Below are 20,085 nucleotides of genomic sequence, written 5' to 3' on the forward strand. Positions count from 1 at the left end.
GCTCCTGTTCTGCTACCTGGTGAGCGCCGGACCCTGCCCGGGTCCTCCCCTCCGCGCGGGGCCCCGGGGACGCGGGCGGGGGCGGCCGGGGACCTCCTCCTCGCCGGGCGGTACGGCGCTGCTAGTTTTCTCGCTTCCGCGCCGCTGCGCCCCGGGCGCGCCCGGCACCTGGGATGGGTACGCGGGGCGCGGAGAGGGGTGCGTGGACCGGACTTGCGGCGCGGCGCTCTCGCTCGTGTCCGTTCCTCTCCCTCCGAGACGCGCTCCGCACCCGGGTTACGTTCCCCTGGAGACACCCCCCTCCTGTTCCCCACTCCCCCCGGGAGCCTCGCCAGCCGCGTTTCCTCCCCACCCGCCGCGCGCGGCTCTCCAGCCCCCTCCCTCCCCGTCCTGGGCTCCCCTCACAGTCTCGCAGCTCCTTTCCTTCCCGTGCTTAACTTCGCCTCTCTCTCGCGGCGAACGCCGCCCGCCTCGAACCTCCTTTTACTTTCCACCGGGGCCTCATGGCCCGGACTGTTTTCTGCCAAGGCACCGGCGAGGAACCTAGCGTTTCCAGCGCTCTTCAACTCCTCCGTGGTCACTCCGGCCAAGTTGCGGATGCCAGAAAGAGATCTAGTTCTTTGTAACACGCTTACCGCCCGAGTGGGGACTTTAGCTGCGTCTTGAACGTTGTCATTTGAGAGAATACGTTTGGCTTATGCACGTCAGTTTACAATTTGCACTCTTCTTGGCTTCTGTTTCCGTCATCAACTAAATGGCAGTAACCTATTTTTCAAAAGCAGCTCGTTTAAAATACCAGAGTAATTTAAACCCTCAGAACAAGGTGGGGGAAATAGTCCTCGTCGGTTCCTTTGATGGCTTGCTTTCTTCTGCTTTGAATGCTCCTAAACAATAGTAAATTTACAGAAGATGACACCCTTCCTGTCCAGCCTACCTTATGTTCCAGGATCCTGCAGAAACCTTGGGTTATCTCGCCATATATTACTGTAAATAAATGAAATAGAAAACGCTGAATCATGAAACTGATGTAATAGGAAATTCACAGAACGCTTAAAATTGAGCAATGTCCTTGTCCAGAATTATTTTCATTTATGTGGTATTGCCGTTATGCAGAGTCTGTCTTCACAGAAGCTAAAAACTGCTTGGGAGACATTGTCAGGCATTAGAATTGGATTCCAAAGAAATTGCCACCTAGCCCAAGTTTCTTTTAACACTCTTTACTTCTTGGCTGTTGCATTTCTTGAAGCAAGAGGGTGTAAAAATGCAAATTGTAATTCTGCTTTAGAAAATACCTGTTGAGCCATCCATGCTTTGCCTCGTATTTTTTTTTTAATTTTTTTTCAACGTTTTTATTTATTTTTGGGACAGAGAGAGACGGAGCATGAACGGGGGAGGGGCAGAGAGAGAGGGAGACAGAATCGGAAACAGGCTCCAGGCTCTGAGCCATCCGCCCAGAGCCCGACGCGGGGCTCGAACTCGCGGACCGCGAGATCGTGACCTGAGCTGAAGTCGGACGCTTCACCGACTGCGCCACCCAGGCGCCCCTTGCCTCGTATTTTAAAGTACCGAATTTCGTGGTTGGCTTTACTTGATAGTTTCATGAGAAGTTGTCAGTTAACCTGAATGGTTTTTTTTTTTTTTTTTTTGCACCCGAGAGATATTATTATTTAATATTTATGCCACAGGGTTACAGCACACAGGCTCATAAATAAAACTACCAAAACAAATGACAGGGTTTCAGTGTAAACAGATGATCCCCGTCCACAAGGCACTGGTTACCCACAGAGGCGGAAATGATATAGTAGAGTCGTGTGTGAAACATTAGTGTACAGGTGGTCTGGAAAGTTCCACGTGGAAATCCGAAGACCTGGCCAGGAGAGACCAGTTCTTGTCAGTTCCGAGGACTCAGAGGAACAAGAACAAAGCCTAAAGACCTAGTGGTCTGTGGGAACAGAGGCAGATGATGGAGCGGGTGTAACAAGTTCTGTTTGGACCCAGAGGGGATTTAAGAGAACAGGTCACAGAGAGGGGAAAGAGACGATACCCAAAGCATAAGGTGAGATAGTGAAGTCATGAGGTGCGGCTCCGAAGAGAGATTATAGAAAATACCGTAATGTGGGAACTAACTGGAGCGTGGATGAGTGTCTTGGCAGACAGAGAAGGATGGGATTTGGGAACGATCACGAGGAGGGAAATGTCAGTGCTTCCTGACTGTGTGTGTTTCCTTCAGATGGGCCTCAGATAGGCTACTGTACAGGAAAGACTCGGATAAACAAGCAAGCCATTTTGCAACTCAATGAGAAGGTTTTGTCAAAGCCAGGAAAGCAAAAGGGTGATTTGGCAGATGGGTTTCCCCTTTTGTTCTAAAGGTCCAGCCGGCTGCTTAGGATTCTGTTCTAGAGGTACGAGCTACCTGAGCCACTGCTAAAAGGTAAGGCTTCCTGACCTTGGAGAAATTCAGTGTGCAAGGGGAACACCGCAAACATTGGCACAAAACACATGAGGGCCAGAAAACAACAGATGAAAAAAAGGCGTAATTGTGTCCGCTCTGCTTGTCAAGGAATGCTTTGTAGAGGAAGAGATGGGTCGGGGGAGGCGAGGCTGGCAGGTGGAGGGTACGAGTGGAGCAGAATAGCGAGGCAGGATCTCAGGAATGTGCAGACACTGGAGGGAGAAAGCTGTCCCATAATTTGGAAACGTGAATAATAATAAGAGTAGCAATAACAGTTTGCGTTATATCAAGTCATTTATATCCATTATGCAGTATTAATTTTAACAACAACCTTGTGAGGTAGAAGCTGTTAAGATCCTTACTCAGATGAAGTGACTTGAGACTCAGAGAGGTTAAGTAAGTTGCCCCCGGCCACACAGGTAGTCCAGGATTGCAACCCAAGTCCATCTACTTCCAGAGCCCCAGTTCTTAGCCACGCTAACCTACTGCTTTTCTGGATCTCACTGCTTGGAACCCATTCCTCTCATGCATAGATGCACGCATGGGCCGTTAGCAAAGCTCTTACAATTAGCAGCCACTGTGCAATTGGCCAGGATGTGAGGTCATGTCTAAAGTAGCCTAAAATATACAAAGCAGGAAGCACAGGCCACAGAATAGAAGCAGGATGTTAAAAAGAAAAAAAAAAAAATAGGTGAAACCAGAAAATATTTGCCATCTGTGATGGAGAGGTTAAAGATAGGGTCCTTCTGTAGTCCAGAGGCAGCTGGTGGGGGTTAGCGCTCGAGTCTGTATGAATGCGTGTCCAGGTGTAGAGCGAGTGTGCCTTGGAATGCATTCCAAAGCCAAGTCATCCGTGATTTGGGAGCTGATTCCCACTTGGTGTTGTCCCCACCAGTTCGCTCGTTCGCAAGGCCTGGAGGTGGAGAGTGCTTTTCTGAACAGATGCCTTTAAGCCCCTGCCCTCGTGGGTGCGGGCTTCCAGGAGCCAGGGTCCTGAGGCAGCGGGCGCCTTTCTTCCCCATTGGCGAGGACAGAGTAACCTTCAGTCACAGCCCAAGAACAGTACTGTGACTGTAGCTAGGATACTGCCAAAGCATGAATAATTGTGACGAGCCCTGAAAGATAAGTCACGGAACGATGCCAAGCAGATTTCGGAAAAGATGATCCCTGGTTCCAGCAGCTGCCAGAAAATTCTAAGGTCACCAAAGGTCAAGATGCAGAGAGCCCCCTCAGAGAAGGTGAGGGCCTCGAAAGTAAAAGGTGACAGAATCGCTTCCGCTGAGGTCACTGGTGCTGAGCGGTGTGGTCCATGTAGAACTTGCCAACAGACCCCCTTGCTAGTCTCTTACATCATTAACTCTTACCCTCCTCCAGACCTGGCTAGACCAGCTGAGGCTGCCCCAGCCCCATCGATATCAGTGGCACTTGTAGAAGGCATTTCTGTCCATTCTGAACTCTGGTCTCGAATGTATAATTTTTTCTTAAATGAGAAAAACAGATCTCACAATGGCGAACACTGATGTCAGCTGTAGAGCCGAAATATTCAGAGTGGACATTTGCACTTGTTAGACAATCAGAGGACAGAGAAATAAGAGGGCATTAGTGGCACGGATGTACGTGGGGATTGTTAGCAGACGGTGGCTGCGACAGAATTCTCCATCAGTGGCCACAGACCATTGGTTATCCCTCTAGAAATATTCATTAACTCCTTACTCTGGAACACAGGACTTGAGAAGATCACAACAAGGTATAGAGAATTCTCAATTATCTTGCTTGCCCAAGAGTGAAAATGAATATATGAAATACAGAGATCACCTTCAAACTTCGCGTCAGCCAGTAGGGTCCACATTCATCCTGACCAGAGCTCCGAAAATCTCCCAAGCCATGGTGTTTGCCTCTTGCTTTCTATACCTTCTATTCCTGTTGACAATGGTGTGGGAGCCATGAATTGGCTGACGGAGGCAGCTGGAGGAAATGTAGACGAGAAGGCTTAAAGAATCCAGGCAATTCAGAGACGATGGATGGACTCAAGTAGACCATAAATAGTCTCAAGTGAATTCCTGTTACCCCACTCATCCTATTCCCCTGAGAAAGGAGCCAAGGGGCAGGAGGGCTGTGCAGCATGGGAGGAATTGTTGGAGAGATTGGCCGACATCCTCATCCAAAGAAGGGCTTACCCTAGCTGGGGAGCTGGTCCGGTTCAAGGTGTATGTTTGTGGGTAAGACAATACCTACCCTCCCCACAACCAAGCTGTAGTGACACGGTGGGATTTTCACCCACACACATCCCCGCCCCGCCTTCAGGATGAGAGTGAGCAAAGTCCCAACTTTTCCCCCACCTGTAGCCAGAAAGTGGGACAGGTGGAGAGGTGAGTTGGTGAGTTGAGGGCCTCTCCTTTGGGGTGTTAACTGGGTGTTAAGAAGGACACTATCGCAGACTTGGGAGTCAGATAGGAATTTGAATTTTGGTTCTGGTTTTTAGTAGTTGGTTGGCCTTGGGCAAGTTACTTACCGTCTCTGAACCCATGCTATTTTCTCTGTAAAACTGGAATGCTGTGTCCCTCCCAAAGCCCTTGTGAAGATTAGCTTTGAAGGGAGACGTTCTGTGAAGGATGAGGTTAGAAGCGAGTGAGAAAAGGGACTCTCCGCACCTGTCCCGATGCCCGCACAGAGTAGGTACTCCATGAAATCAAACCAAACTCAACCTTGGTTACCATCTTATGATTTAAGTTAAAAAGAAATAGCCTATCAAACAGTGTTAAAGAGGCGGGGGGGGGGGGGAGCAGAGACATCTAGAAGCATTGATCATTGTGGTGGTTTCTCTAGCCAGCTCTCAGTTTGGGGAAGGCATATTAGTAAACTGGGAAGTATTTCCCAAGGCACATCTCGATTTTAGGGTCCATATTGACATCACTGCCCGTTTGGTTTAATTGCATGCTTTGTTGACATAAACAGGATTTTTGCTTCTTTCTAGTCAGCAGAAATTGGAAAAGTAGGCGTTTTAAGGCAATACAGTTACCTCTTGACTTATGGAAAGTTTGATCTGGCCAGTTTGGAGAGAAAGCACACTCATTAGCCAAGGTTTCCTTAGGTGACTGATGGGATGGAATGGGCAGGAATGAGAAAAACACACAGTTGTTGTTTGTATATCACATGAACCCACGTACACGTGTTAGTGTAAATAAACTTCCCATAACAAGACGTGAATGATTGAAGATTTTGCAGTCTCTCTGTCCCTGCCTTAAATGACAAGTGGACCATATGGAGAAAAGAACCAAGTTTTCTCAGCTTTTTAGAACTGGCAAGATTATTTGAATAGAATTTCTTCTTATTGATTTTGTTTAAAGGCATCAGAAGCAGCCATCCTAAAAGAAGTTTAGGCAGAATTGATAGATTTTTTTTTTCCCACCCAGAAGATACATAAATTCATCTGTTTTGCAATTCCCAGGCTGAATCGAATGCATTTTGGTCTCCAATTTGGGGTCTCTCATCATGAACACAACATTAACTGACCCATTTCTTTCTTTAGAAAAAATGTACAATACATACTCAATTACACAAACACAAGGGAATCTGTTTTGTGAGTGGGTGTGACATTGTCAAATTTGACTTTGATTAAGGCTTACTTCTGGTGTAAACAGATGTTTGAGGGCTCAGGCATCTTGCAGAGCCCAGCTCCATTGTGTGCAGAACAAATCAGTAGCTTCCGAGGTGGAACATCTCTGTGACTGCCTAAATGGCATAATTTAAGGGGCACAGAAATGCCCCATCACTCCCAAGATCTTGCTTATAGACACAGTGCGTTTAGGCTTTGCTTTTAAGGCATTCTCTTCACCAGGCTGGCATAGAAATGTAGGTATGTGACTTTACTGCAGCACTGTATTCATTATCACATTAACATGGATGAACTTGCCAGATGAGCAGGAGTCCAACAGAGGGTAGAAGGATAGGAAACGTTAAAAATTTAATTCGTATTTTTGGTGTGGAGACATGGAAAGTTCTAGAATGTAGGGAGGTTGTCTGAAAGGTCTGGAGGGACTTGATAGCTGAGAGAAGTCCACCCTAAATGGGTAAGGGAGGTGCCAGATTGCCACCTTCCCTGACCTCACAGTCCCTCATGTCAGCCCTGACCCCCAGGGGCCCGGTGGGATGCCAAAGGGTGAGGGTTCTTTACAAGGAGATTAGCGAGGCTGGATGGAAACGGAGAAGTGGAGACGGCTCCCCATCGCAAAAGACCTTGTGAATGTCAGGAATGGGAGGCAGGGGCTCAAGATTGGATGGAGTCCTCCGGTTAATATACAGGTGCCCCCCCCCCCCAGGAGCAGTGACCCAGGACAGACCACTGCGGGTCCTGACAGAAACGTTAACGCCCAGGACTTTAGTTCAGCAGGAAGCACTTAACCAAAATCCTACTGTGTGCCTGCCTACCTGTATTTCAGAAGCCAGAGACATAACAATGAGTAAGACATGGACTCTGACCTCATAATTTCTAAACAAAGGAACGTTGGGGGTAATTTTTCACTTCCGCTAATGCAAGCTGGCATGTGAAAGTACCTATGAAGGTTGGACACGTGTCATGCCTGTAGCTGAAACTCTTCAAGTTAATTGCCTGATTTTCCTGGCAGGAAACAGCTCATAAGCACACACATGACTTGAGCCAGGAAATCAGCCTCAGCTTGATCAATATTTAGAGTGTGATGTGTTGCTAATCGGTGTTGGTTTTGTACATAACAGAGGTAGCCACAACTCACGGCGTAGCAGCTGTCCCCTGGGTCTCCTCCAGCCCACAAGATGCCAGCTTCCTACGTTGCATAGGTGTCCAAAGGACTGAAGACTGTAGTGCCTTCTGGCGGGATTCAGACCCTGCCCCTAAAGCCACACACGGTGATGTCAAGGTCCCCTTTGGGGCCAGCACTCCCCCATCCTATGAAGAAAACAATTGTCCATCCCTGAAATTGCTCTTCTCTCCTACTAACGCTTCTCCCACTTCTCCAGTCGTCTTTGTCAGCCCGTGAAATTTTCCAGCCCTGAAATTTTTAGCCTCGCTCGAACTTCTTATCCCACGTAGATGTTACTGAAACAATAGGAAGATGTCAACACCGCCGCCAGGGAACCTTAGCAAAATAACAAATCAAGCGCCATCAACCACACGTATATGAAATTATATCTAATTGCCCAGTCTCATTTCTTCGGTATGATCATTCCTTCAAAGTGCATATTTTCTGTCATCTTGTGTTTTCCTGAATTCTAAATCTAGAATAAAAGCTTGATAATCTTAGAACAGGAGTCGGCAGACTGTGCCCCACGGGCCCGCCAGCCAGCCGCCTGTTTTGGTAAACACAGTCGTACTGGACCACAGCCGTGCTCGTTCGCTTGTGAGTTCGTTGTCTGTGGCTGCTTTCGGCAGAGCCGAGTAGTTTTCACGGACACCAAGTGGCCTACAAAACCGAAAATACTTACCATCGCGCCCTTTTTTTAGAGGGAAAGTCTGTGCTCGCTTCAAATCTGGAAGCGCACCATCCAGGAGAAATACGACGTAAGCCACAGATGCTAGTCACATAGGTAATTTCAGATTTTCTAAAAGCCACGTTTAAAAAGGAAACGGAGGGGCGCCTGGGTGGCTCAGTCGGTTAAGCGTCCGACTTCGGCTCAGGTCACGATCTCGCAGTCCGTGAGTTCGAGCCCCTCGTCGGGCTCTGGGCTGGTGGCTCCGAGCCTGGAGCCTGCTTCCAATTCTGCGTCTCCCTCTCTCTCTGCCCCTCCCCCATTCACACTCTGTCTCTCTCTGTCTCAAAAATAAATGAAGGTTAAAAAAATAAATAAAGATAAAAAGCAAACAAAAGAGGCGAAGTAAATTTTAGTCACATGTTCAATTTAGCTTACTGCGTCTCCGTACGACCATTTCTACATATAACCGGTATAAGAAATATTAATGAGGTATTTTGCCTTTTTAAAAAAAAATCGTCTTTGAAACCCAGTGTATGTTCTACACTTAAGGCACAACTCCCTTTGTTCCAGCCACGTGACCAGTGCTTCATGTGGCTTGTGGCTACCGTATCAGCTTAGCATGAGTCTAGGACCCATAAACCTTGGACTTAGTTTTGCTGCACTTGAGACTTGGAAGTACGTGAAAATAAAATAATCTTCATGTGCATAGGTAGAGATTTCCTTTGAAAACAGAATTTTGAGGGAAGGGCCCGGAGAGAGTATGCTGTCAGGTGTCCTACACCTTCTTCATTTTCATCTGTCACCACCGATCTCCACAGTGATGAGCCCGATGTGCAGAAGGTCACGGGTCATCAAGCAAAACTGAAACCGGTTTCCACGTGCCGTGCTTATTCACTTGGGACAGTGGACTGTGCGTGTTTAGCCCTGAGATGTAAGATAACGGACACTGTTACCAACTGCACTTTGCAATGAAATCTGGTGAAATCGAATAGCCTTCCCTCCAGAATTTGGTTTACCAGAAAGATTCACTGGAGTTCCTAGCGTCAGTACTAAACGCGTGGTTAGGGGTGTCTGGGCGTCTCAGCCAGTTGAGAGTCCAACTCTTGGTTTTGGCTCAGGTCATGATCTCATGGTTTGTGAGTTTGAGCCTCGCGTCGGGCTGTGTGCTGACAGGGAGGAGCCTCCTTGGGATTCTCAATCTCTCCTTCTCTCTCTCTGCCCCTCCCCCACTCACTCTGTCTCTGTCTCAAAATAAATAAACTTTAAAACAAATTAAGGGGTGCCTGGGTGGCTCAGTCAGTTGAGCTTCCGACTTCAGCTTGGGTCATGATCTCACGGTCCGTGAGTTCGAGCCCCGCGTCGGGCTCTGTGCTGACAGCTCAGAGCCTGGAGCCCGTTTCAGATTCTGTGTCTCCCTCTCTCTCTGACCCTCCCCCGTTCATGCTCTGTCTCTCTCTGTCTCAAAAATAAATAAACATTAAAAAAAATTTAAAAAAAATAAAACAATTTTAAAAAAAGATTAAAAAATAACTCAAGTGGGAGGGGCGCCTGGGTGGCTCAGTGAGTTGAGCATCCAACTCATGATTTCAGCTCGGGTCACGATCTCACGGTTGTGGGATCGAGCCCCGAGTCGGGCTCTGTACTGACAGCAAGGAGCCTGCTTGGGAGTCTCAGTCTCTCCCTCTCTCTCTGCCCCTCCCCTGCTTACGTGTTCTCTCTTGCTCTCTCTCAAAATAAATAAATAAACTTCAAAAACAATTGAAGTGGGTGAAGAGGGCTGGGGTGAGTCTTTAAGGAATACATAAGAGGAATGAGGAAGAGGTTTAAAGTCATTCTCTGAGAAAGAACACAAGGTAATATTTAATATACCACAGCATGTGTTGGACTCTAGTCCAGTTGCCTCACTAACTGGGCCAATGTCTTCTTTCCAGGGAACTGAGCGTTAGGGGCACTTGGTAGGAGGGACACCAGCCACCGTTGGCCGCTGTGCCGTCCAGCTTCCATCTGCACCTGTGGCCTCGGTCTTCAGCTACCCTCTGCTGTGGGCTCGAGGCCGGATTCCCGTCTTGAGTGGTGGGCCAGACCTCCCCACGTCCGACAAGCCACTGCTTATGGACAAATGCTGGGGGTATCTCTCATTCACAAGGAAGCTGAATTCAGCCCGGCAACTCTTCAGTCTTGCTGTTGTGCGCTGTGGGGTGAAGAACGGGGGGGAGAGAGAGAGTGAAAACGGGGTTGGGGGGTGGGGAGGCTTCTGGGCTTGCCTCTGCTGAGCCACCGGCCTGGGTGATGTCGGAGAGCATCGCCTCTCAGCGACCCATTTCCTTGTTGGGAAAATGGGGTGGGCTGATTCCTCGCCAAGGGCTCATCCACTCTAACAGTCGCCACTTCTAATTATAAGATTATTTTTATGTTTGTTCCCCCCCTCCCCCGTGGAATTTGGAAGTATAAATGAGGACATAAAACAATTAAACCCCTTACTGCGGGGGCAGACAGTTTGGACTGTACCCACCTCTTTACATATTTCTTCCCACGCTTTTCCCATGACTAATCAAAAGGAATGGCCATTCTCCTGTTCTCACTCTGCCACTTGGAGAAACTATGTTTTTTATTTTCATCTTTAGGACAGTTGTTCCCGCCCCCCGCCCCCCGCCCTACTCTGTTTTGTTTTGCGATATTCATGTAATACAGAATTCAAAGATAATAAGTAAGAATATACAGCCAATGTCCCTCTCTTACCCTGTCTTCTGGTCACTTTATCCTTTTCCATGTGAGCAACCCGTGCTATGTGTATTAAAGAAAATATATATATATTTTCCTTTATTTATTTTTTAAAATGTTTTAATGTTTATTTACTTGAGAGAGAGAGAGAGAGAGTAGGGGAGGGGCAGACACACACACACACACACACACACACACACACACACACACAGAATCCGAAGCAGGCTCCAGGCTCTGAGCTGTCAGCACAGAGCCTGACATGGGGCTTGAACCACAGACCGTGAGATCATGACCTGAGCCAAAGTCAGAAGTTTAACCGACTGAGCCACCCACGCACCCGAACCAGCAGTCTCTTGATGGACATTTAGTTTTCCATCTTTTGCTATTACAAACAGTGCTGCAGTGAAAACATGTACGTACATCATTTTGCACAAATTTGAGAGTATGCGTAGGATAAAATCCTAGAGGGGGAATTGTTGGACTGGAGGGTTTTTTATACTTTCGATGGCTATTGCCTGACCACCATCCACAGAGATCACTCTTATCAGCAATACATAAGAGGCCCATCTGGCCGGTACAGTGTGTTATCGGACTTTTTTGATCTGTGTGAACCTAGTCAGTTCAAACTGGTATCTTCAGTGTCATTTCCATGTGCCTTTCCTTTACTATCCGTGGGAATTCACTAATTGATGAACTATGTCATTTCGCTCATTTTTCTTGATTGTTAGCTTTGTTTCTAATTGACTGTCAGTGCTTTTAAAATAGAAACGCAGTTCCCTTTTACAGAAATTTTCGTTGATTCTTCACTGTTAGTAGAATGAGACTCCACATTCCTTGGACTGGGATTCAGTGTCTTTCCTTGAGAGCCAGAACTCTGCCTTTAGTTTTTCAACCTCACATCCCTATGTCCTTTTGGGTCATTCCCCTCCTGTTCTCTGGTCAAAGCAATCTGCCCTGTATCTGGTCCCCACGTACGTCGGTGTTTCCCTGCCTTCTTGCCCCTGCTGATGCTGTTCACACCACTTGCAGAGTTTTTCCCTTTGCCTTTCTTCCTAAAGAACTTCTCTTCATCCCTCAAAGCCCAACGGAAATACCATTGTTTCCATATAGGCTGTTCTAGAACCCCCAGGAAGAATGACCCTCCCCTGGGATTGTATTCCTGTAGGACTTGCTTATAGTCCGACTAGAGCACTGACACGCTCTGCCTTGTGTCACTATTTATAAACACGATTTCCTGATACCCACATTTATGTCTTAGCCCCCTCTGCGTCTCCTACACCCTTCAGCCAGAATTGAAAAAAGAGTCCTTATTTCTTCCTTCTTTGGACAAGACCACAGTGACCTTCCTCTTTAAACTTGTAAAAATATTCACAGCACAAAATTTACCATCGTAACCACTTTCAAGTGTATAGTTCAGGAACATTAAGTACATTCACACTATTGTGCAAGCATCACCAAATCCATCTCTGGGACTCTTTTCATCTTGTAAAACTGTAACTCTGTGCCCTTTAGACACTCGCTCCCCGTGATCTTCTCCCCGCAACCCCTGGCAACCACCACCCTCCTTTCCGTCTCTACGAATCTGACCGCTGCAGGTATCTCCTCTAAGCAGAATCATGCGGTATTTATTCCTTGTGACTGGCTTATTTCACTTCGCATAATGTCCTCAACGTTCATCCATATTGTGGCATGCATCAGACTTCCTTTTTCAAGCGGGATCATATTCCGTTGGGTGTGTAGATCACATTTTGTGTATCCATTTATTCATCGAGGTCAATTCTACCTCTTGGCTGTTGTGAATAATGCTGCTGTGAACATGGGTGTGTGTCTGTGAGTGTATCTCTTCGAGTCCCTGTTTTCTTTTCCTTTTTTTTTTTTAAATTTGTTAATGTTTTTATTTATTTTTGAGACCGAGAGAGACCCAGCATGAGCAGGGGAGGGGCAGAGAGAGGGGGAGACACAGAATCTGAAGCGGGCTCCGGTCTCTGAGCTGTCAGCACAGAGCCCGGCGCGGGGCTCGGACCCACGGAGTGTGAGATCATGACCTGGGCTGAAGTCGGACACTCAACCGACTGAGCCACCCAGGCGCCCCTCGAGTCCCTGTTTTCAACTGTTGGAGGTGTGTAGCCAGAAGTGGAATTGCTGGGTCACGTGGTAATTCTAGGTTTTGTTTTTTTGAGGAACTGCTACACTGTCTTCCTCAGTGGCTGCGGCATTTTACCTTCCCACCGGCCATGTACAGGGATTCCAGTTTCCGAACGTCCTCTCCAGTGCTTGTTAGTTTTGTTTTCTGTTTGGTTTTGGATAACGGCCATACAAATGGGTGTGAAGCGGTCCAAAGTAACCTTTTTGCCATTGTGTTTTGGATGCCTGAATCACAAAAGTTATATTTGGAAGAGCTCTTAGCACCCATACATCAGCGCCTTATGCTGGAAACATTGCCTTGATCTCATGACCAACTTCCAAGATTTCTTCTGGAAGGAAGGTCCATTTTAAGAGGTCTTCGTCGTTTAAAGAACTAGGTAAATACACACACGGCTAAAATCCTTCTTGGCACCTGGAGCACCATCCGTGGTGGAAGAATCAGACAACACAGTCTGTGGTCCAAGGTTGGCTGTGTGTGATTTGGAGCAGCCGGAACCTCCTGCTGGTCCATCCGTCATGCGTGCTTGTCCTGGCTCAGAACTTCACGGGAGAAAAAGAGGCCAGGTTGGCATCCCCATCATGCTCCCTCTCGGGTGCACTTTGAACTCTTCTCCCGCCCTTTGATTTGGCTGTGTCTGATCACCATTTGAAGTCAGGACAATAGTTTGGAAATGTCTGAAGCTGGCTCGTCCCTTTTTTTCACACCAAGGCAGGTTCGCAGCTCCTGGATTTGTTGCGAACTACCTCCTCCATTTGGAAACCAACTCTGGAATGATTGCCACGGAGCTTTGAAAGCCCCATTTTGATCAGCAGATGCTACTGAGTCTGGGGAGAGAGTTGAATGTGGCCTAATCTTCATTCGTGTGTGCGTGTGTGTGTGCGTTTTTCTCTAATTGTTCAGTAGTGGTTTTGCCATCTTTCGTGTCCCACGTTCTCTGCTTTACGTAGACGGGTATTTTTGTATCCCAGGAAAATGATTCACATATCTGTTAATATGATGATTTTTTAACTCCCTGTATTTCTTTCTTCTTCTTCCTCTTTTTTTTCCTTTTCAGAATGTCGTGCCGTCTTTGGGCAGGCAGACGTCCCTGACGACGTCGGTAACACCCAAAGCGGAACAGAGCATGGCTTACAAAGACTTTATTTATTTCACCGTCGTTGAAGGGAACGTCCGCAATGTTTCTGAAGTCTCGGTTGAGTATTTATGCTCTCAGCCGTGTGTTGTCAATCTGGAAGCCGTTGTCTCGTCCGAGTTCAGGAGTAGCATCCCTGTGTACAAAAAGAGGTGGAAAAATGAAAAGCATCTTCACACCAGCAGGACACAAATAGTGCACGTGAGATTTCCGAGCATCATGGTTTACAGAGATGATTATTTCATCAGACACTCCATTTCGGTATCCGCGGTGATACTACGCGCCTGGATTACTCACAGATACAGTGGTGGAGACTTGAATGTTAAATGGGAGGACAATTTGCTACATGCCGTAGCTAAGAATTATACTCTGCTGAAGACGGTCCCGCCTTTCGAACGCCCTTTCAAAGACCATCAAGTGTGCCTGGAGTGGAACATGGATTATATTTGGAACCTTCGGGCAAACAAGATTCCCCAGTGTCCTCTTGAAAGTGGTAGGTCATTTGCCTTGCAAGGAACCTCATGCGTATTTCTTCAGATAGCCAGTATCACGAGAGGATGGTGGAGAAGGTTCTTATACCAGCAGTGGGGGGAGGTGAGGAAAATGGCGGGCACACCGAGCCTGTAGTTTAGGACTTTAGGGAGAAAGAGGGAGGAAGTAAAAAGGTGAAGAGAGGGGAAGAGTAGGAGAGAAGAGATTGCGCTGGAGGGTCACAGAGGTCGTGGAGGGACCTTCAGAGGCTTGGGTCTGAACTGGGAAAGGAGCGTTACTGCCACTGAAACAGGCACTGGGGAAGTCTTCCTCCCTCTCTCCCCTCATGAACCCTTTGACTATCAGTTATTTTTAGGTGGAGTGTTTTTTTCCGGGAGGAGATGAGAACCAGAGCAGCCCTTGTGTCAGGCAGGAAATCACGTGGGAGTTTTCAGCCCAGCATACCTGGATTCAACTCCTTGCTCTGCCTGTGAACCTTGGCATTCTGGGAGCCTCAGTTTTCTTACCTGTAAAATGGGGATAATAAGTAGCAATTCCCTCAGAGCAGTGCTGTGGAAATTAAATGAGATGTAATGTGCTTAGCACATAACCAGCACTTGATAAAACTAGCCACCACGACGATAGGGTCCAAACTCTACATCTTATCCTAAATGTCCCATGGTTATAGCCACCGAAGGACCAGTGCAGGAGGTTCCCGTGCCCTCCGTTAAGCACCGGGGTTGGAGATCTCTGGCTGTGCACTCTTAGAAGTTCTCTCCATTGGTAGGAGGCACACCTTGCTATGTGGATGCTGAGAGCCTGCTGGCCCTTCTGCCCATCCTGCGATGGGGAATCAACCTGGGCATGCTCCCAGCACTCACCTGGAACCCGGCCGTATTTCCTGAAATGTGGCCCTAGGACCAGCTGCAGCGGAGTCACCCAGGGCTCTGGTAAATGCAGATTTCCAGGCCCCATCCATATCCTACTCCGTCAGGATCTGTAGGGTGTGGGGCCCTGAAATCAGCATTTTAAACACACTCCGGTGACTCCGATGTATCTTAAAGCTTAGGGGGCCTCTAGAGCAGGGGCAGAGCTGGTAGGACTCTGATCTAGAGTAACTGTGGCTCAACCCCCCAGCAGGCTTGGTGGGCGAAGCAAACCCATGGGCCTGTGATAGCAGACCCTTCCTCGGGAGGCGCCTGGATGGCAAATCATATCTAGGCGTCATCACTCCTAGATGACTTAAGAACACTGAGAAGATGATGGCCACGAATGTCTCCTGGGGCCACCCCCAAACAGCCCTGCATATAATGACAGCTTCCAGGGCCGGTACTACCATATATTATAGTTGGTCGAAGGCCACTTGCCATAGAACGAACACATTTGCCATTAAAAATAATCTCTTTCTTTTGAAATGATTTTCGATTTGCAAGAAGTTGCAAAATGGTAGAGTCCCATGTATCCCGCTTCCCCCTAATGGTGACGTCTCCCCCAACTGTAGTGCAGTATCAAAGCCACGAAACTGATGTGGATCTAATCCTGTTGAACTAGACTGCAGACCTTGTTCAGAATCCACCCGTTTTTACGCGCGCTTCTGCGTGTGTCTAGTTCTATGCGATCTTATCCTGCGTTTTGTCTGAATGGCCTCGTTCTGTGTCTGGCTTATTCCCTGTTTGTGTGGTGCTTTTAAATACAGATATGCAGAAGAAGAAGGCAGATTCCTTTTCTGTGTGTGTGTGAGTGGGGGGTAGGGCGGGGCGGGTAATTAACTAGTCGAGCTGCCTGCATTTCGATGATCAGTGTGCATCCTTCTTCCAGGCAGAACCCCATGCTAGCATCTTTCTGGAATGCCCTCCACGGGGAGACCTAATTTATTAAGGAGAAGGAAGCACGAGGCGCGTACAGCCGGTTTTGATTTGCCTCCGATCTTGTCAGGGCGTAATGATTCCATTTCATGTTTGGCAAATCACATATTTCTCATTGAACAATGACTAAATTGCAAGCTGGAAGTTTTTAAATGAAGTCATTTATGGACTGGCTGAGGTCTTAGGGCGCCCGAACATACCCTTAACAGGTGAACCGCCTTTTCTTTTCTTTTGTTGTTCCTTCCTGTGTTCACGGAGCTTTGGAGCAGCGCAGTGGGATTTTTCTCCCCACCTTATTCCGAGCATTACTTTTGGGGTGAGAGCAAATCTAATAAGAGCGTAACGCAGAGGAAAACCTTTTCTAATAATTAAAGTCACCACAAATGGGGGGAGGGGGCTCTGTGCACTCTCAGACCAGGTCTGTGTGCGTGGCTGTGATTCCTTCCAGAATCACAGAGAAAGGGGAACATTTCCTCTCCCTCTCTTTAAAAGAGGAATCAAAAGAGTGTCTGCGGCCGCCCTTTGGAAAGTGTCCACGACCTTTGTTCTTGATGCGGCTGTGCAATGGAAGGGGGCCAGGCCTCTGGCTTGTTCTTAGCAGGGGCTTCTCTATTCGGCTCTTGATGAACAAGAGTCAAGTCAGAACAACAAGATGGCATTAGGGAGCCGCGGGGGTGCCTTTCATGTCTGGTCCCCTTGCAGTCTGCAGCCAGCCCTGGTGTGGCGTGTGGGGGGACGTTTTCTGTGTCGAGTGCCTGGTGTCCTACGAGGGCTCCGTGTCTGAACTGAAGTGCCCCCTGACTCGCTTTCATTTGCTTTTTCCTTTACAAAGAGAGAGCAAGCCAAGGTCCCCATGCACGGCTGTTCCGTGAGTGTGGCTGAGTGCCTTTCCACCTAAAGCTTAGGTTCGGCTCCCGAGGTGAGGGTTGTATGCCCCCGCCCCCCCCCCCCGCACCCCCCTACCGCTCCCCGGAAGCTTATCTCCTTTGCCAGGACCGTGGCAAGCCCGGCCGGTGGTCCGATTGTTGGTGGACACGTGGGTAGAGTTTTGTCCCGCCTTGCTGAGAAAATCTAGCCCAGATCAAAAGTCAGCAGCCTTTCAGGACACGTGTGTGCCAAGGCTTGGCCACGTGCCCTCCTGGTGCACCTGCTCCGGCTGCATTCTGGGCATGTGGGCCATAGGTGGCCAGGCACGCCACACCTGAGGCTCCACTTACTCTTGTCCGTTTCCTGGAGGGAGGGGACCAGGCGGTAGCAGTCATCCCTCACCCGTTAAACCTGTGTCTGACTCATGCATGACCATCGAGAAAAATCCGAGGCATGGGCAGCAACTCTAGGCCCACCTGGACTTCTCTTCATGCCTGTCCTGCCGAGAGGTGAGAGGGCCGCTGGTCCCGTGGCCCCCGTCTTCAGACTACGTTGCATAGTCAGTCACTGCTCGCCGTGCATATTGCTGTCCTACTGGCCTGTGTCACAGCCTGGCTTTGCCCTCATTCCTCACATGGCAACCGGTGCAAGGGGGTCCCACCGCCCCCCACCCCCCTGCAGGCGGTCCCTCCCATTACAGTGAGGAAGAGCTGCCCAAGACCCTTACCATGGCCCGTGCAAGGTGTCCCCGTCCTCTTCCTGTTCCTGTCCCCTTCCCACTGCCTCTCCTGCCATGCTCCCCCCACTACCTGTCCACCTGCTCCGGCCCCACGGACCTGCTTGTTCCTCCTTGAGCTTCCTGAGTTCACTGTCCCTTTGGGACACTTATGTCCCTGCTCCCTTGCCCTACATGGCTTGCTCCCTTGCGTCAGGCCTCCATGCTAATGTCGTCTCAGGAGAGAAGACTCCCCTGACCACTTTATCTATGATGGCAGCCCCACCCCTCCCTCTCCCCCCCCCCCCCACCATCGTCATCTATCTTTATTTTCCTTCTCCGCCTATCGTCATCAGACATTGTAATTAAATATGCGTCATTGCTTTTTTGCCTGTTGAATGTCTCTGTCTGGTAGGCAAGCTCCGTAACGCCAAGGTCCTGGCTTGTTTTATGCGGTGCCCGCCGCAGCCCCTAGCACAGGCCAGGCATGCGGTGACTCTTTGTGAATTGAGTGATGAATGCTCTTAGCCACGGGGCAAGGACCTTTTTCTCCTAGGGCTGTGTGTGACCGTCACACTGTGACATCCTCACACAGCTGTGTTGTCACATTAGGGAGCATGCAGGGGTCGTGGGCGGCTGTGTGCCGTCCCTAGGCTTGCACACACACACCACAGCTGATTGGATAGAGCCCATCAGGGCGGTGCTGGTTAAGGATGCAGACTCTTGGTCAGTGATTCTCCTCGACAACCACACATGAGCTCACCTTTGCTCTGCCCTCGTGGTTTGAGTCTGCGATTCCTCACCTCCTGCTTTGACTACATCGGTGTCTTTTACGGGGGGGGGGGATAGCCTTCCCCACTGCCCCCCAATACCTCCTCCCCACTGCCACACCATACCCATTATTTCCGGTAGCCAGGTCAAATTTCCCTCCCCCCCCCACCCCTGCCCTGAAGATTATTTTTCTTCTCTTTTCTTTTTGTCACCCCCAACATCAGAAATTAAATTCTCCCCCCTCTGGCCTTCCCTAACCTCGTGTTGGTACTTCTTTCCCTACACAAGGTGTATCATGTTCAGGTCAACTAGACAAAGAGTGATTGAGCACCTGCTATGTATCAATTTCTTTACTAAGTCAGGTGGCTCAAAGATGCAGACATGGTCCCCTCTGTCTTTAGGTGCTTACGTGGGAGGGGAAAACACCCACCCCATAGTAACAGCCGCTTTCTGTTACTGAGTACTCGCTGTGTGTTAGGCATTGTGCTAAGTGCTTTATGTATCTCATTTAATCTGCCCAGCACCCTCCTGTCAGGTTTGCAGAGGAGGAAACTGACTCAGAGAGTTAGTGTGACCTGTCTCAGGTCGCACCGCTCTTGATGGAGCAGAGATTGGAACCCAGGTCGTCTGGTTCCCAAACCCCACACATAACAGTCTCCACTACGGAGAGAAGTCATGAGACCATTTCTTGACTTTAAGTCATTCATTCATTGAAAAAAGCTATTGAGCAGTCTCTGTGTGTGCAGAACTTTGCTCGGCTTCTTCACAGAGGAGGCGACACTTGAACAGAGACTTAAAGGGTGACTAGAGTTTTCATAGTCAGAAAACGAGTAGGGGGAACAGCATCCAGGCAGAAGGGAATGCACGAATGACAACACAGAGAGGAGAAAATGCAGCCGGGTGGCAGAATGGCGACGAGTCTGCATCTCTTGATGTGTGAGGTTTCGTCCTGCCTGCCACCTCTGAGTGGGTGGGGGAGGCCACCTAGATGCGGTGTTGAGAAGGATTCTGAGGCTGAGTCTGGGCCTGAGTCTGAGAATGAGCGCCATGTGGACGGATGACCAGTGTCTGCCACAGGGTGGCGATGTGGAGTGGCAGCTCCTTGCTCTGTGTTTGTTCACCCAGGTAGAGGAGGCTCAGGTGTGAGTTGGGCAGCTCAGGAAATTACACTAGAATAGCAGGTTGGGGCCCCACCTGGAAGGTTCTTAAATGCCACGCGAACGTGTATTAAGCACTCTGCCCTACTGTCTGTCTATATGAACATTTTTCTGTTCTTCCCTTTTAGGACAGAAACTGGGGAACGTGGCAGTTTCCTTCTTTTCCGTTCTCTTTTCCTTTTGCTAAACATCCGGTCTCATCTTCAGATCCGGTGGATTAGAAGTGTGATTTCTTACAACAAAATTCCATTAAAACAAAGTAATGGAAGGACTAAGTCAGATATTGGAGCCAGGCTTTACTGTCTCTGAAAATACCAGTTAGAAGTCAATGACATGATGA

The 20,085-nt window shown here is 48.7% G+C and overlaps 1 protein-coding gene across 9 annotated transcripts in view; it reads left to right on the forward strand.

The window, feature by feature from the left end:
- Window positions 1-6: 6 nt before the first annotated feature.
- The window catches only part of SEL1L3 (SEL1L family member 3), a 104,319-nt gene continuing 84,240 nt past the window's right edge, over window positions 7-20,085 (forward strand). For 8 of the 9 annotated variants that reach the window (XM_040486573.1, XM_040486499.1, XM_040486535.1 and 5 more), the window contains exon 1: window positions 13,822-14,392. In XM_040486573.1, coding sequence (XP_040342507.1) covers window positions 13,891-14,392 — 502 coding nt within the window. In that variant the 5' untranslated portion in view covers window positions 13,822-13,890. Of the gene's footprint in view, window positions 20-13,821; window positions 14,393-20,085 lie in introns of those variants that run through there. The other variant, XM_040486525.1, reaches the window with a different exon arrangement.

This window comes from Herpailurus yagouaroundi, unplaced genomic scaffold (genome assembly GCF_014898765.1).
Source record: "Herpailurus yagouaroundi ecotype Mexico unplaced genomic scaffold, PumYag 28, whole genome shotgun sequence".
Lineage (NCBI taxonomy): Eukaryota > Metazoa > Chordata > Mammalia > Carnivora > Felidae > Herpailurus > Herpailurus yagouaroundi.